The following is a 16,123-nucleotide window of genomic DNA, read 5'->3' as shown; positions in this document are numbered from 1 at the left end:
AGCTTTTCTTGCCTTCACAAAGGATTGACACATCCTTGATCGTACACTATATCACCCGACCCTTGTTGTTCCGTGACCCTAATTAATATTATACTCCGTGACATTTATGTATCAGAGCAATAAGCTAAACAGGAAACAATTTATGTCACCTAAAGCTTTTTAACAAATCGATGCAACTATTTGTAATTGCTTGTTTCACAAGATTAAAAGTACTCAGCCTTGATCTTCGCCCACAGTTTTGTGGCCAACATGACCTGTGCTTCCGTTGTAAAATAGGAGTGTTGGTGATCAGCACCTATTTCCATCAAGTAATCCATATTGCTAATATTTCTGGAATTTTAATGTAGTTACAATTTATAGCCGATCAAATGTGGTTACCTAAATTGCTGTTGCTAGTAGACAGTTTAACTGTCTTTATTAATTACAGTATAATTTAATGTTTGAGTACAGGCACTTGTGTTGGTCATTTTTACAGCCAAAGCAGTTATGTGCCTTATGACGAACCATTTTAGCATTTTCAATGGAAATTTGCTAATATGATGAGTGATAAAAATGTCAAACTCTGGTAAATAATGGTTATTGCTTTGGCTGGAATTAATCCTTGAAAGGATGGTTACCTTCAAATTAACATTAGAACTTGAAGAAAAAAAAATAAGAATGTTTTTCAGGCTTCTGAGATGCATAAAGAATGGCCACAGAATTCCTCTAAATAAATAAAAAGTGGGTATTGGGTTTTTTTGTGGTGGGGGGTTTTTTTGTTTGTTTGTTTTTTTATTTTTATTTTTCTCCAGGTATACAGAGAAATTCTCCGTTGAATAAAAAAGGAAGTGGGGCTATTTTTTGTTAAATGCCCCAAGGTGATGTTGTTCACCAGTTCTTAGCTCACCTACTTTGAAGATATCGAACAAAGCTAATAAAATGGGGCAAAATGAAGGACTTTGCTACAGCTCAGCCCTGAGGGTTTGGGGCAAAAAGGGGTGCAGAGAGCACATAGGGTGCAAACACGCATGAGGGCCCTGTCCCACCACGCTGGTCATCGCCATGGGTTTGTTGCCACCAACATGGCAACATGAGGATGAAGAGAACTTCAATGTGATGCAACGAAGCTGAAAGATAGCCCTGATTAACACACCATTAAATGAACGTTTAACATCATCATTGAAGACAGACCCTGATTAAGAGGTCAGGAAGGGCTAATTAGACCTTGTTGTGAGGAAAGGCGTGTGTGTGTGTGTCTCGCTGCACCAAGAATTGCCAGTCCCTTAAATTAGTCCAATAATGTAAAATTTGTCATATTCTGTGATCATGGCCCAAGTTAAATGTCACCATTCAGCTCATCTACAGAAAGCAGCTGGGTGTGCACGGAGGACATCAGCAGCCACGTCCTCCTGGGCCTCCAGCTCCTCTGCTGGGACCCCCTTATCTTCTGCTGCTTTGGAGAAACCCAGAAAAAACAACACCCTGGCTCCAGCTTTCTTTGGAAACTACTCAGAGACGCATTGCCTCACCACTGACCATAAAAGCGCATTTCAGCTGTGGTGGAAAACAGCATTTCTGACTGGAAAAGGTATTTCCCAGCTGGCTGTTGCTGGTGGGAGGGCTGTGAAGCAGGAAGGCATTTTGTGATGTTCCAGGATACGGCTGCCAGGGAACAGAAATGGGATTAACACAAAGATGATACAGAACGTTGTGTTTGACATCCAGCAAAGAGCCAGGCTCTCATCCACAGCTCGGACAGCATTAACTCAGCAGGAGGGGAAGGGCCTGATCCTGCTCCTCAACTCAGTGCCAGTTCCTCAGCACAAGCTGCATTTGGCACCTACCCCAGCAGCTCTCCTTAAATCAGAGACCACAGAACATCAGCAGATGACGAACAACACAGTTGGGTCTCTCCTGCCTCACACGTGTGACGGGAACATAAACACTGAGATCTCCAGGAAGGTGAAATAGCCAAGTCATCTCTGATGGCTTCACAGCTCATGACCTGCCCGGCTCCTCTCCTGGTGACCTGTATGGGGACACATTGTCCTCAAAGAGAGGAGCCCAGAGCTCCGCTGGGATTCATTCAGGGATGTATTCACCTGCCTGGAGGCGACTCTCCCACCCACGTTTTAGAGACACCGAACACTCCTGACAAAACAGACATCGAGTTGTGCCTTAACATTCTGTTTCCTGTGACTTAGAAAAATTTTAATCCCCAAAGTGAGACGTCTCCAGTTCACTACAACCTCACTAGTGATAAAAGTGCAACACAGAACCAAACCCTACTTTTACTCTTTATATTTTGATTATTAAAATCTACCAGTCAATACCATTTTGAGACACATTATAATGAGTGTGCAAAGATTCACCCCCCCCCCCAAAAAAAAAAGTAGTTATCTGGTATAATTTTATGATAGAATATTTTTATAAAATCATTTGTACTAATTTAAGCATTTATCATTATATGCAAAAAGATTTCTTGATGAGAATATTATAGACGGTGCATGTTTTTGACATTAGCATTTTATTTGGATGACTAATCTTGCAGATGTGAAATTTTAATGAATTATTCATGAAAAATCTCTCCTCTGAAATTTCAGTTTGCTGCTAATGCTAGTTATTAAACATTTTATTTTTCTTTATAAAACTTGATGAAGAAAATAAATGTGTGCTTACTCGAAAGAAAAGAAGCTGAGTTTTTCCTTTAAAGTTTGTCTCAGGTGACAGCATGACTTGGGACTTTGCTCCTCATGGTTTTGTGGACCAAGCAGTTGATGCTCCAAACCCCCTTTTGCACAGGTACAAGGTGTGGAGCTCTTCCTACCAAACCCAGCAGCGTGGTTCCCAGGAGGACACCACACTTGAAAGGTCTGCACAATGAGGACCCAAACCCCTTCCTTCACCCCTTCCCCTTGGAGTCCAATGAGAAAGCAAATGCCCTCAACTCCCTGTGACCCAAATGGTCAAACGCTGATGGACTTTCTTGGAAAAGTGGAGGAATTTTTTGATGACAGCATCTCCCTCTCTTCCAGTGCTCAAGCATCAATGACTGCCCTGTCCAGACCGGTCGTGAAACCGTCACTAAAATATCTTGGAATTGGATGCGGTTGGGGGAGACCTAAGGAGAGCGACGAGACTGTCCATGACCATGCTGGGACATGGGTGAGATGCAACCAGCTGCTCCACGGATCAGCGCTGGGGTCTGGGGCCTCAGGGGATGTGACACGGGAGTCATCAGGGGTGGAAAACAAAACAAAAACTTAGGACATGGCAACTCGCATTACCAGTGTGAACAACCAGCATTTTTATTGCATTTGAGAATGCTATAATGTCAGTAATTAGTACTGACTACACAACATTTTTTATTGTCTGTATCAACAGACATGGAATGATGGAATTACAGTTGATGTAAGGAATGAGTTTCTTTTATGCCTTATCAAAAAAAAAAAAAAATTAAAAAAAAAATCTTGTTACTGGCAGCACATACACACGAAGCACCATGCTAACAGTCGGGACTGTACCATTTTCATCAAGGCTTATGGGTAGAAGATACTTTTGTTACCTGTTCTGGGCCCATTAAAATGCAGTCGTTACCTGCAAATGCACCTCGCAAGACTATAGAATGCTAAATGACTTCTGAAACATCGAAAAACTCACTCTGAGTTCATTAACCAAAGGTACCAAAGGATTTCAAAAGAGTTTAAACACTTCTTTTTTTTCCATGCTATAATGAATGTGAGATTATTGGCGATCTGAAAATTACAATAGTTCAAAATTATTTTAAAAAACTTTATATATATATATATTTATGTATGTATATATATAAAATATCTAATGATCTGTAATATTTGTAGAACCAGAATCCCTGCCCCGGTCTCTTCCCGAAGCGGGAGCTCTGGGAGAGGGGAGGTGCAGGACCTGCAGCGGGACTCTTGCGAGTGAGAATCAAAAAAAGGTCATATTTCAATATTGTTTTTTTTGTGGTCACTTATTCTACATAAGCCTTGATTTTTCATTTCACTTCTAGTTGAATGCAGAAACCTAACAGGTTTTACATTTACAAACTTTTTTTTTTTTTTTTTTTTTTTTTTTTTTTTTTTTTTTTTTTTTTTTTTTGTGGACAAGGAAGGCTTTGACTCTCATTCCTGACAGCGATTTACCTGATACATGGTACTACTTTCATAATGTACGCTTTTCTTTGAGAAAAAAAACATGTAACAAATTGTCTTTACATCTTGGCACCTTGTAAAGTTTGTATTTTTTTTTTTTTTTTATACAAAAGTTCAATAGTTTGACACTCCCCATTATTAATCACTACTTCACTGATAAACTTTGAAAGTGTGACCCTGGAATTCATCATGCAAAATATTTACTGCAGCAGGAGAAAAACATTTCTTTTTTTTTTTTAATGATTTTTTTTTTTTTTCCTTTCAAATATATGAACTTTTTTTTAAGACAGCCAGAAAAGGCAGTGGTAAGATAACAGAAGGGGTGGGAAAGTATCAAAAAAAACCAGCTTAAACACAAAAACTGTACAAAAACGCTTCGATCAATGATAACAGGAGAAAAAAAAAAAATCTGTCAACTATGTTACAATTTAAAAGCTGAAAAAAAAGTCAGGGATTTTCTCCCACATGTCAGCAAATGTCATCCAATATTCTTAAAGCAAGGATAACTAAATAAAATACATGTGCAGCGTATTCTGCAATTCCATTACATACAGTAGTTTTTTTTTTTTCAAAGCTATTTTTTTTTTTAGTATAGTTAATATAAAGCAGTTGCACAAAAAGCAAAAGGTGTTTTGACAAACAGGTCTGCATTTATTCCTTTTGAGGAATGATATCTAAAAAAAAAAGGACCTTTCCACCTTTTCCTCCCTCCCCACCCTCCCCCCGAAAGACAAAGGCTCACACAGACACAGTGGGATATATATGTACAACATAATAAACCCCTCCCTAAAGAAGCAACTGTATATCCAAAGGGATACAGAATCAGAATTGTAAAAATCATAGTGAAGTTTGCTTGATGTAAAGCCTGAGATTTTTCAGTTGGTTCTTCTGCAAGGCTGCGACACCTGCCAGATATGTTAAAATCTAATTTTTTATTTCTTTTTCTCTTTTTTTTTTTTAATTTTTTTTAATTTTTGCTACAGTCTTTAGACTAAGCATGCAAGACATACAACTAAGTGCAACTGAGTGAAATGTATTTTTTATTTACTCATTCCCTAACAGTTTGGACTGAGGTATGCGTACTAACAGTTTCTCATGCTGTTATCTTTTACTCATGTCTAGCTACACATGCTGAGAATGAACTAATCTACCGGATTTTTATCCCCTTCTGAATACCAAACTAACCAGCAAACCACTCAGTTTAGAAGCACGAGGTTCAATTCTCATGAACCCCATCTGGCTACCGCCGGCACGTCACGAAGCTGCCTGGATATAATTTAAACAAAAAAAAGAAAAAGAAAAAAAAAAAGAAAAAAAAAAGTTTCAAATGACCACAGACTGCCCTTTTTTTTTCTTTTCTCTCTTTTTTTTTTCTTTTTTTTTTTTTTTTTTTTTTTTTTTGTCTTTTGAAACAGAAAGCAGAGTTGAGTTTTATAAAAGTAACTGCCAATAAAATTTCTTGTACCAAAGCTTATGAGTGGACAGGAGTGTTATTTCCTTATGAAAAACGCTGACCAAAAGCTAAACAAAACTGAGCAAATGTGCCAAGATCAACCAAAATTAAAGCAGTCATCCTAGCACAGTCCCGAAACAGAAGTGGCACACGATCTGTAGAACCAAAGGCCAAACAATTATTTTTTTTTTTTCCATTTAATTCTAGAAATACTATTATGTGGTCCAGTTAAATTGTGGGAGCTTTTCTGTTCTCTTCTGTATTTTATTAAACTGTCTCCTTTATCTGATCCTCTAATTTTCCGCGAAATAACTGTGTCTTTGCTTTCTCCAGCTCCCTTCTCACAGCTCCACCAGTAACACTGATTCCTAGTTTTAGCCTCAAAAGCTCTCCTTGATTCTTCTTTTACAGACTTTTGTTTTGGTCACTGTAAAGAATTGCAAATAAAAAGTAACAACTTTGGTTCAGACATCTACTTGGCCTTCTAAATTTTCTAGAATAAAGGAGCAGTTTCCCTCTCAGGTTAGCAATAGCCCACATCTTGTCATTTCCCTCTAAATTCTTCAACCTCCTTTTGATCAACAATAAGAGGATATTTGGCTTCATAAGATAAAGCATATAACAGAGAACATAATTTACCTTTGTGTAATATCTTTGGTAATTTTAGGAAAAAAAAAAAAAAGGTACAAAGAAGAATATAAATTAAGCTCTGAAAGGCTTTTTGAAATAATAAAAAAAAAAGCTACAGTCCTACATAAATAAATGAGTGACGGAAAAGTGGTTGCAGAATGAAAACGTTTTAGGTGTTTGGTGACCGAGGTTTACTGACCTATGGCAACAAATTTTGTATGTCGTGTTTGCTTTGAAGAGCTTTGCCAGTTTTGCCTAACAAGCCCCGGCGCGAATTCTCTCCTAGATCCGCCGTCTCCTACGGCGAGGTTTCCATACTGGCTGGTGTAATATTGCATAACAATCCTAACTGCAGTACTGGATTTGCACAGCTGAAAATTAACACTTTAGCATTAGTGGGGCTCCGTCCTTATTAACTCCCGTAACAAGTTCAATCTGAAATCTAATTTGTATTCAAACAGATTAATGCCACCAAGCAATCCTGAACTGATGTTTAACCGTGAAACATCACCATGTACAATAACAATTTAATGAAGTAATCTTTCCAACCACTATTTGCAAATGCAAATGCCAAAAGAAAAAAAGAAAAAAAAAATTAAAAAATTCTAATAATAAATGTATAGGTGCCCATCTCGGTAATCATAGATATTCCAGAGAGATTTGTTGACCCATTAGAACTCGTGTTAAAACAACCGAGACCCTGCCACTGTCCTTTTCATTCTCTAATAAAAGTGAACTCTGTTGGTGCTGCATATGTTTCTTTGTGCTGTTCAATTTTGTGGCATTTGCTAATATTCACCGTTGCTGCCAAAAAAAAAAAAAAATCAAAAAAAATCAAAAAACCCCAAACAACAACAAAAAATATATATTAAAAATACTGCTTTGTGGAATGAATCTGTGTTGCTTCCTACAGTGTTTCTATGTTCATCTGTCATTCATTCTCATTCTTGCAGTACTTCGTTCCTCTCTCTCCGTTGGACAACCCTTCCACATGTATAGTGCAGCATTTGGGACCTTTTCAAAAAAACAACGACAGGAAAAAGGAGACACCGAAATGGAATGTTTTCCATAGCTAAAGAAAACATGGTGGCATCTGAAGGAAACTGGAATGAATGACAGAAAAAAAACTACAAACAATTCAATGACATTCAGCTTCGTATAATAAAAACACCTATTAACATTCATCACAAAGTACAGAAAACGTTGAAGCCTCCGAGAGGCCCTGGGCCCAGATGAGGCCTGAGGTCAGAACTTAAAATGGTAGAGGAGAAGTGGGGCGGGGGAATAAAAGCAATACATTAAAAAGTTTGGGATAATTTTTCTTTTTTTCTTTTAACCCCTCCCCGATATACACGCTCACACGCACACACACATATCCACACACGTGCACACACAGGCCTTCCCCATCCCAAATGGAAGCGGAAAAAAAAAAAGGAAACCAACCAAAAAAAACAACGACAAAAAAAATTATGGAGTAAAGGCAGTGATAATCAACATGCAGTACTGTGCAAATATGTTGTCCATTGGAATCCTTAAAATCTGGGCAAAGACTTGATCTGCAGTTCAGGTGTACATGCTCAGTTTGATGTCCTCAAGTGTCCAAAATTGGCAGGACCTGCAGTCCACAGCTGGCTGCTAAATGCAAGTGAATCAGTTTAGCAAATTTACAACACTGATGTTGAATGTAAGAGAGGAAAATCCCAAGTACCAAACAAGTCCATCCAATGCACAGAGTACAAATTCCTTTTTTCAACAAAAAGTAGAAAAATCAAAAATACTCCCAAATGGGATACTTGATGGCACTAAGAGTCAACATATTTCATAGTTGTCAAAGTGGACTGAGAATCCTCCAGACTGTACAATAATGGAGAGATTTCACAGCTAAGTTTGACGTGTTCTTCCAATCTTCATTCTCAGGATAACGATGTCAAGACATACTCATTCTATGTCCTCATTTACAGGTTCATCTTCATAATCTCTGTCGTGATCGAAATCTGGACTGTGGTTGGCTGTTGTCACTAAGGATAGTGGGCCTTCATTTTCATCTGGATCTAACGGTTCTTCTTTGACATGCACGGGGTGCCTGGAAAAACAAAAAACACGGTCAATCAGTAAGTCGATCATTAAAAATTGGTTTTGACAGCTTGGGTCAACAAAAATAGTTGTTTTAGGCCCAGTTTTCCAGACAATATCATTTGAATCTATTACAGAGGACTCTACTGTGATGGTGTGACTGCCAAGTATCACAAAGTTTAACAGAAACCGAGTGCTGAAGTAATCATTGTGTGGTTCCACCCTCTGCTCCATTCCATTGGTCATACTGTCAATAGGAATCTTATAGTCTTGTCCAGATTTGCTCTGGAGCACTGAAGAGACTCAGAAAGGTGAGGCAGTTTGGGTGTTCAGACCCAGTGTGCCCAGCCTAAGAGCTCCAGGTCATCAAGGAGAAGACCCTCAACTTCTGCACCAGCCACTGGAGCCAAGTAAAGGCTACGCTGGGCAGGCAGCGCTCAACTTCCCTGGGAAAACGCTCTGGGAGGAGCACCTCGATAGGGTTTCCATCTCAGGATCGAGAGAAAATGCTCTCAGCTGACATATTAAGTTGATTAATACAATCTTTGGATAAATAAGAGGAATAAGCACCCGAAAGGCAAAGCAGCAGTTTGTCAGCCCGCCGAGCTGGCGGAGGCTGGGCTAATCATCGCTCGCTGTGTGTGCGGCGTCTCTCGTTAACATGCAGAACCTGTGAGACAACTCTCCAGAGGACGACCCCAAGTGAGGTTCTATCATTAATCAACTTCAAGCAAACACAGCAAAGAGACACCATGATACATGCTTTAAACTCCAAATTAATGCATATTTTTACAAACTGTCAATAAAGGAAGAAAAGCCCTGCCAGGAAACACAAACAGAGAGGAAAAGGCTCGCTCAACACAACAATATGATAAGAAAGCACAGTCCTAACGAGAATAATAACACTGTCAGCTGTAAACAAGGCAGAACATGATCCCCAGCTCATGGTGGGCACAAGGATGTACTAAAGAGATGAGATCTGCCAAATTTCTCATTACGGCAGAGCACATGAATAACCCGCAGGGGAACGGGGCTTGGTCATTCAAAACGGGTATGATAACAATTGAAAAATGTTGTTCGTAAATCATATTTACAACAAATCCTATACAAATACAAATTACCTTTTCCTTTTTTTTTTTTCCTTTTTTTTTTTTGTTCAGCAGCTTTTGAAATGTAAAATAGCCATGTGAGTCAATAGTGTCTTGTTGGTGGGACTTTATAGGAAAGTAGGATTTTATTGACATTACCAAGTATTAATAATGCGACACAGCAACGTAGACCCTGTTTGCTTCCTAAATAATTGATGTTGTAGGCAATCCCTTAAAATAAAGTGTTAATGAGTTCAAGTCCCACTCTGTCTCTCATTGAGTTGATATCTACCTCCTAGAGTCTTGCTTTTTCTCCGTGCAGGCTAATTTAACTCTTTCATGTAGGCTATGTGAAAACATAACCTGAAGCGACAACCTTAATTTGTAAGAACTTCTTTTCTCCTTGCACAGCTTTGCTTTAAGCAGAATGATTTAAAATAGCTGCATTATATTCTTTTATGTTTTGCACAGATAGGGATGACAATACTGTTTGTACTTCGTTGCACTGATGGACAGCAAGAATAAACCACCAAACAGGGAAAATGTACTCAGCATCTACATACAAAGCCAAAGGTACCAGTTGTACTCTTCTAAGTGGGCAAAGCTCTATCACACCCTATTTATTTATTTCGGCTTGAGCCTGGATGAGTTTAGGAAGCATCTGACTTGCTGACTACACACATTTCTAATGTGAGCTGTGAATGCCTTTCAAGTCCCTGCATATTTCAACTTCTTGAGTTGTGAAGTGCTAGATCAATACTTAAGTATTAACTGCACCTTCCAGCCCATCCAACAAAGGAATGTTGGGGAGAAGCGACGCAGTATCCACGTATACACACCTTTGCTCTTCAAATTCACAAATATGTGTCCTATCAACACACCCCTGGGAACAAAGAGGTTCCTCTGCACGTCACATAATTTTAGCAAAAATTACCAGGAGAGGGACATTGTTCATACAATTTTGACCTAATTATTGAAAAGGCGACTGGGGAGGGAGGAGACCGGGAGCAGATGATTCAAATAACAGAGGTTAAGAATTAGCTTAAGCACCTAAAAAGTCTCGTGAGCAGATCGCTGTCTCAGAGGTGTGCTTGTGCTAACTGTCCCGGCAGCTCGTGGCCCTAGCGAACGTGAAACCATGCTGATTACCTGCAACTAGAAAAACTCCTATTATGAATAGGCTGTGAGGCCCCTCACTTGGGAGAAAACATGAAATGAAAAACAGAAGAAAAAGGGGGAAAAGAGCAGCTACACATAGAGACCGATAAAGCGTGCGCTACTCTGCCTTTATGGCAGTGATCTTTTTGAGTGCTGTTTTAATTTAGAAGGCTTGCTTGTTGGCTTTCTGGTTTTGATGCTGCTGACAGGCTCGGCTTTTTTTAAAAAAAGTATTATTTTTGAAAACACAGATGGGAAATTTTCACATGTCGTGTGCAGCAGAGGTGGCCTCGGCACATGGACAGCAGTTTCTCCAAAGGCTGCTCAGGGACCATGTCTCAGTGTCCCACTGCATCCCTGCATCACCCCTTGCTCGGCCAGAGGGCAGAAGTGAATGGGTGCCAGCAGATAAAATAGGTACCTGCTGTGCTTGCAACCACCTGAAATGCTGTGAAAGCTCCTTCAAAGATCCTCAAACCTTTCCAAAGTGAACTCTGCCCCTCTTCTTGTTTTGTTATGAAAGCAGGTGAAACCAGGTGGTTTTAACTGAGTTTCTCTTCGAGGTTTGGTGTGGTTCCCAGAAGTCAAAAAAACAAAACTTCAACAGGGAAAAGCAAAGCACCAAGTTATAAAAACGGCTGTTCAACCTTGAGTGAGACAAAGCTGGAGAGGGCCACAAAGCCACGGAGAGACACAGCCACGCCAGCCTCCTCCAGCAGCTCACGTGTTGGGCAAACATCAGACAACGAGCTTGGCAAAAAACATCCCCCAAATTAGGAGGGTTAACTGGGTAATACAGCCCCCAGGGAGAGATCTGCATGGAAAACAACAACCAAAAAAATTCAACTTCTTGTGTACTGTCAGTTTTAACTACGAAGTGGCATGTGAGGAGGAAACCTTTCCAAATCTGTGACTTTGCTCAAACATTTCAGGTAACTGAAATAAGCTTAAATAAGCTCAAAGGTAAAGGGAGACCTTCATCTCTCTCCAGTAAGTCTGAATCTCTATTTATCACCTTATCAAAACCCTAAACTGGGGAAGGAAAACTTTAGAGAATAAATAATTCAGTCTCTTGAATTACCAAAAAGGTTTATTGAATTCCCAAAAAGGTCTAGGCAAAAAAAAAAAGGAAAAAAAAAAGGGTTTCCCATTTCTTCTTTATAGTAGCAGAATTTCAGCACATTCCTTTTAAGTAGATGCCTAAGACTCCAGAAGGGGTTAACAATAAATAACCTTGCTGAACACAGATTCCCCTTCTTTTCACATCTGAGTAATTCTTTTGTTTGTCCACTCTGGGAACAGAGGAGTTTTTAATAAAGCTGACTGTTGTTTAAAGCCACTGAGTTCTGGTGGTGCACACAGCATGGAGTAGTTTGCTTTGTGGCTACCTTTAGAGCATATCAGGATGAAAGTGTTATGTCCCCAAGCTGTAATTATGTGAGTACTTTCTAGTGTTTCAAAAGGAGGGAGAGAGAAGGGAGGGGGGGAAAAAAAAAACCTAGTCGTGGTTCAATGTGTCATAAAAAGGAAACGAATGAGCGGTAATAAGACTTCAGCTAAAGTGTTAGACTTCTTAGCTGTCATGTTAACAAGGTCCTTTAAACCTTACAATAAAGTTTAAAGCTTGATTTATTCTAATATACTGAAATTGTTTAAAAAATAATTTGCATTATGACAAGGAAATCTGTTCTGAGAAAAAAACTGAAAATGTCATTAACAAAGCAGGCTTATGGAAAATAAGAGGTTGCAGGGGGTCTGGAAATCTGCTGTTGACTCATGATTTTATTTAGTAAACAGGGCAAACCCCGCAATGTGTGAATGGTGTTCTGGCTTTAGATCCCTTCAAACTACTTAGAAACACTGTTTTAATGGAGAAGCTCAGAGGCTGGTATTGGAACATCATCCAGTCAGACACATTTTACTTAAGCAAAAAGAAATGTTCAGCAGAGAACACATATATTATCAATTCTGAGAAAATGAAAACACTCAGGAAACAATCATTTCCATATTACAACAGAAAATTGGATTTTCTGGTGAATAATGAAAATGAGGCATCCCTCCCCCCATCCTCCTCTCTCTCCAGTATTTGTTCTGTGCCCCTCACCTTGGTATCAATGTGCTAAGAGACGATTATTAAGTGCAACAAAGTCCACGGCTATACACAGTTCTGGAAGATGTCCTAGCCTGTTTCAACTCAGTTATTTTTCCCTCCTCACAGACTCTTCAAAGACAACAAAACCTTAGGTGAAATGAGAAGTGCACGAACTACACTAGCCTTGAACTTGCAAAAAAATAATTACTTGGATTAATGCAACATCATAAACGTTCATCCCTGTCTGTTAGGCCAGGAAAAACCCTTGGGAGTAGTCTTGTTTCTGGAGAAATACTACCAGGTCCCTCCACGTGTCCCTTCACGCCGGCCCTACGTGGTCATGGGCAGAAGATAACAAATTGTGACTAAAACTGCCTGAAGATGAATCCGTTTGTGAGAGAGGGAAAGTGTGTCATGGAACGCTACTTTGGGAGAGATAATTAATACTGCACAAACAATCACTGGAAAAGCTAAACACGTTATTCGAATGTTTTGAAGTAAATGGTAAAAGACAATGTTTAAATTAATTATTAATTAAAAATGAATGTTGCCATCTTTAAAGAATATTTTTTTCAAAGCACTTTGTGCACTGATTTCAAATGCCGCAATATCAAAGTATCCAGAGCCTCAGATTCCTTCGTGCCCCCTCCTCTCTGACAACACATTATGCAGGTGGGAAACTTTTTTTTTTTTGCCATTAAATGCTAATTAGTTTCACAACTAATTACTATCGTGGTATTAGGTTAATGTTTTTCTACTTTTTGATTTAGACTCACTTCTATAAATCCCTTATTCAAATTACTTTGAAGTAAAAGACTACAAATTAGTTCTCTTTTTAATGCGTAATGTGAGCCGTGGCAAGTCAGCCAGGAATTTTACAGCCCGTTTTAAGAAACAGGCAGGAGCAAGGCAGCGCGGCTCTCGCGCACGGCCGCTCGCACAGGTAGCCAACCGCTCCGCTGAGCTTTTACAGAACTACAAGACTTATAAACTCAGGTTGCCTTGCCAGCCACCAATTACCCAGTATGTAATTTGAGGGGAGGGGGGGAATTTACAGCTTTGCAAACTCACTCCATCACCCCATAAATACTGAACACACCCATCGGGGCATCACACCCTTCCTGCCTTACCCTTTCCTGCGCCAGCTCGCTGCCCGGGTGCCGTTCACGTTGAGCAGGGCCAGCGATCCCCTATTACTTCATGCAGTTATATATGCACTCATTATACTGCCGTCTGTTGCTATAATGCTCCTATTAATTTTCCTTTTGATATTTTAAGAGCAATCTATAAATCACGCAGACCTTCACGTGTGCAATCGTTAATGCTTGGCAAGACCGTTGTGCGTCGAGTGGGGTTTGGGTTTTGTTGGACCCACCAAACAAGTCCATTTCCCAGCTCTGCCCCACCAGCCATGCTGGTCATGTGGACCAAAGGGCAGAGAAATCACATTTTTTTTTCCCTCCTATAAAGTAGTTGCCTATGAGGTTTTGCAAAGTTTAAAGAAGAGAATCGCAAACAAGTAACGATTTTATAGCTCTACGTGCTTGTCAGACTGGATTGAGCTGATGGGTTTTATGTGGAAGTTGGTAAACAGCCCTTATGTATTCTAGTCAACGTAAGTACGTCCCCAAATGGAGATGTCTCTCTTGCTGCTCCAGCCATGAACCTCAGGAACCAGCCACAAAGGCCTCCAGAGCCACACACCCAGAGCCACGTGCCCATCCCTGCTGTACTTACATTGCTTGCATAGGGGAACGTCCTGGACTACTGTCACTCCCGTTACTGTTCGTATGCTCCATTGCACCGTTAAGCTCTTCCCTCATCGCGTTGGCTAAATTGCCCAGAGTGGGATTTCCCATGGAAGCAGTAGTGTATAGAGGTATACTGTTCTCAGCCATTGAAGCCTGCCAGGGACACAAACAAATATATGAAGAGCCATGACTAACATTTTTATACATTGCACAACACACTCACTTATTCCAAAACATTCTCCACATTTACATTATTTGCAATTACTGCTTTTTTTTAAATATTGTGCTTTCTGATAGATATTACCCTGACTCCACCAAGGGAAATTTAACATCATTTACATCTGGGTTTAAACTTTGTAGATGGACAGACTTGTGAGAGGACGGAGCTTTCCATTCCCTATTTGGAATTACACCTCCTGGAAAAAATAAAATGTCCTTTTCCTATTTTCATTTTGCAAAATTATATTTGGGGCTTTCGGGTGGGTTTTTTTTTTGTGGCTTAGGTGTGGGTTTGGGTTTTGTATTAGAACTCGCTCAGCTGACAACTGCTTCCTAGCAGAGCAAACAGGCACCAAGCAGGAGGGCAGCATTACTGAGTTTGGTTTTTCTCGTGACACAAGTGTGAAGCTGCAGTTAGCACTAACTGAACCAGTCCGACTTGCAGTGAACTACTGAGTGTGGAACCAGTTCATGTGAAATTTTTTTAAGCCTTAGCAACTCAGTTCTTACCTTGGCTATTACAGACCTGACCATTTTATTTTGATTTTCCCTTGTTCTAAAGAAATACCGCGCAGAGACACACTGGAGTTAACTTTCTAAATGGAAATCTTTGTAGGAAGAGAATGAACTGTTAAATATTTTCCTTCTGATTCCCACCGTTCTGCCTGCTAATATTTACTGTGTGTCAGCATTAGCTCATGTTGACGGCACAGTCCTGTGCCCGGCACGGCCGCGGTGGGAGCGCAGAAGCCCCGAGCACCGGAGCAGCCCGGTGTTTGGCGGGGATGGGATGCACGGCTTTCCAAGGCTGTAGTGCCCAAGGTCTCTGAGGACATTTAACCATTTCATCCACCCCAGCTGGATCCAGCTGACATCACCCGCAGCTCCCTGAGCTGTGTCAGTGCCGTTGATCCACAGACGCTGGCTCGGCAGCGCTCGACCTGCTCCAGGGAGAGGTCAGTCGGCTGCAGCAGCGGAGCCAAAAAATGCATCAGGCTCCAGGTCTGCATGATGCAAACCCTGCCCGTGGGAGGGGAACTCATGCCAGCGTACTCCCCATCAAACACTCTCGCCTGCTCCTAATTTGTGGGACAAAACCTGCTTGTTGCCATCCAAGCTGGCAGAGCTGTTCCCTGTCAAGCACAGCCGGAGAGAGGGCAGGGGGAACAGGATGGGAAGAGGGGGCACGACCAGCCCTGACTGCAGCATCTTGAGGAGCACAGTCCCTTTTATTCTGCCTTACGCTGACCTCTCTGTATGCAGCCCTATGTGTCACACGTGATTACAAAAGCTATTCTAACAGGGAGGATTATTTTTATCTTCTTGATTCAACAACCGGCAAACTCATTGTGATTAAGGGATGCAAAGAATGGTTCACATTTCCTGCACTTGGCAAAATAATGACTCAAGTTCTTCACCCGTAGTGATAACTTGTAATTGCAGTAAAGCAATTTACTGGGGGAGAGGTGGTACATGAGGAGTAGCTGCTATAAAGATAATAATGGGGG

General features: G+C 40.5%; 1 protein-coding gene across 2 annotated transcripts in view; it reads right to left on the bottom strand.

Annotated features, from left to right (window-relative positions):
* Positions 1-7,218: 7,218 nt before the first annotated feature.
* Positions 7,219-16,123, bottom strand: part of FOXP1 (forkhead box P1) — a 73,755-nt gene continuing 64,850 nt past the window's right edge. For both annotated transcript variants that reach the window (XM_010177330.1, XM_010177331.1), the window contains exons 13-14: positions 14,383-14,549; positions 7,219-8,317 (exon numbers count right to left, since the gene is read on the bottom strand). In XM_010177330.1, the coding sequence (XP_010175632.1) occupies positions 8,173-8,317; positions 14,383-14,549 (312 nt within the window). In that variant the 3' untranslated portion in view covers positions 7,219-8,172. The remainder of the gene's footprint in view (positions 8,318-14,382; positions 14,550-16,123) is intronic.

This window comes from Antrostomus carolinensis, unplaced genomic scaffold (assembly GCF_000700745.2).
Source record: "Antrostomus carolinensis isolate BGI_N321 unplaced genomic scaffold, ASM70074v2 scaffold14061, whole genome shotgun sequence".
NCBI lineage: Eukaryota > Metazoa > Chordata > Aves > Caprimulgiformes > Caprimulgidae > Antrostomus > Antrostomus carolinensis.
This window is presented reverse-complemented; position numbering and strand designations above follow the sequence as displayed.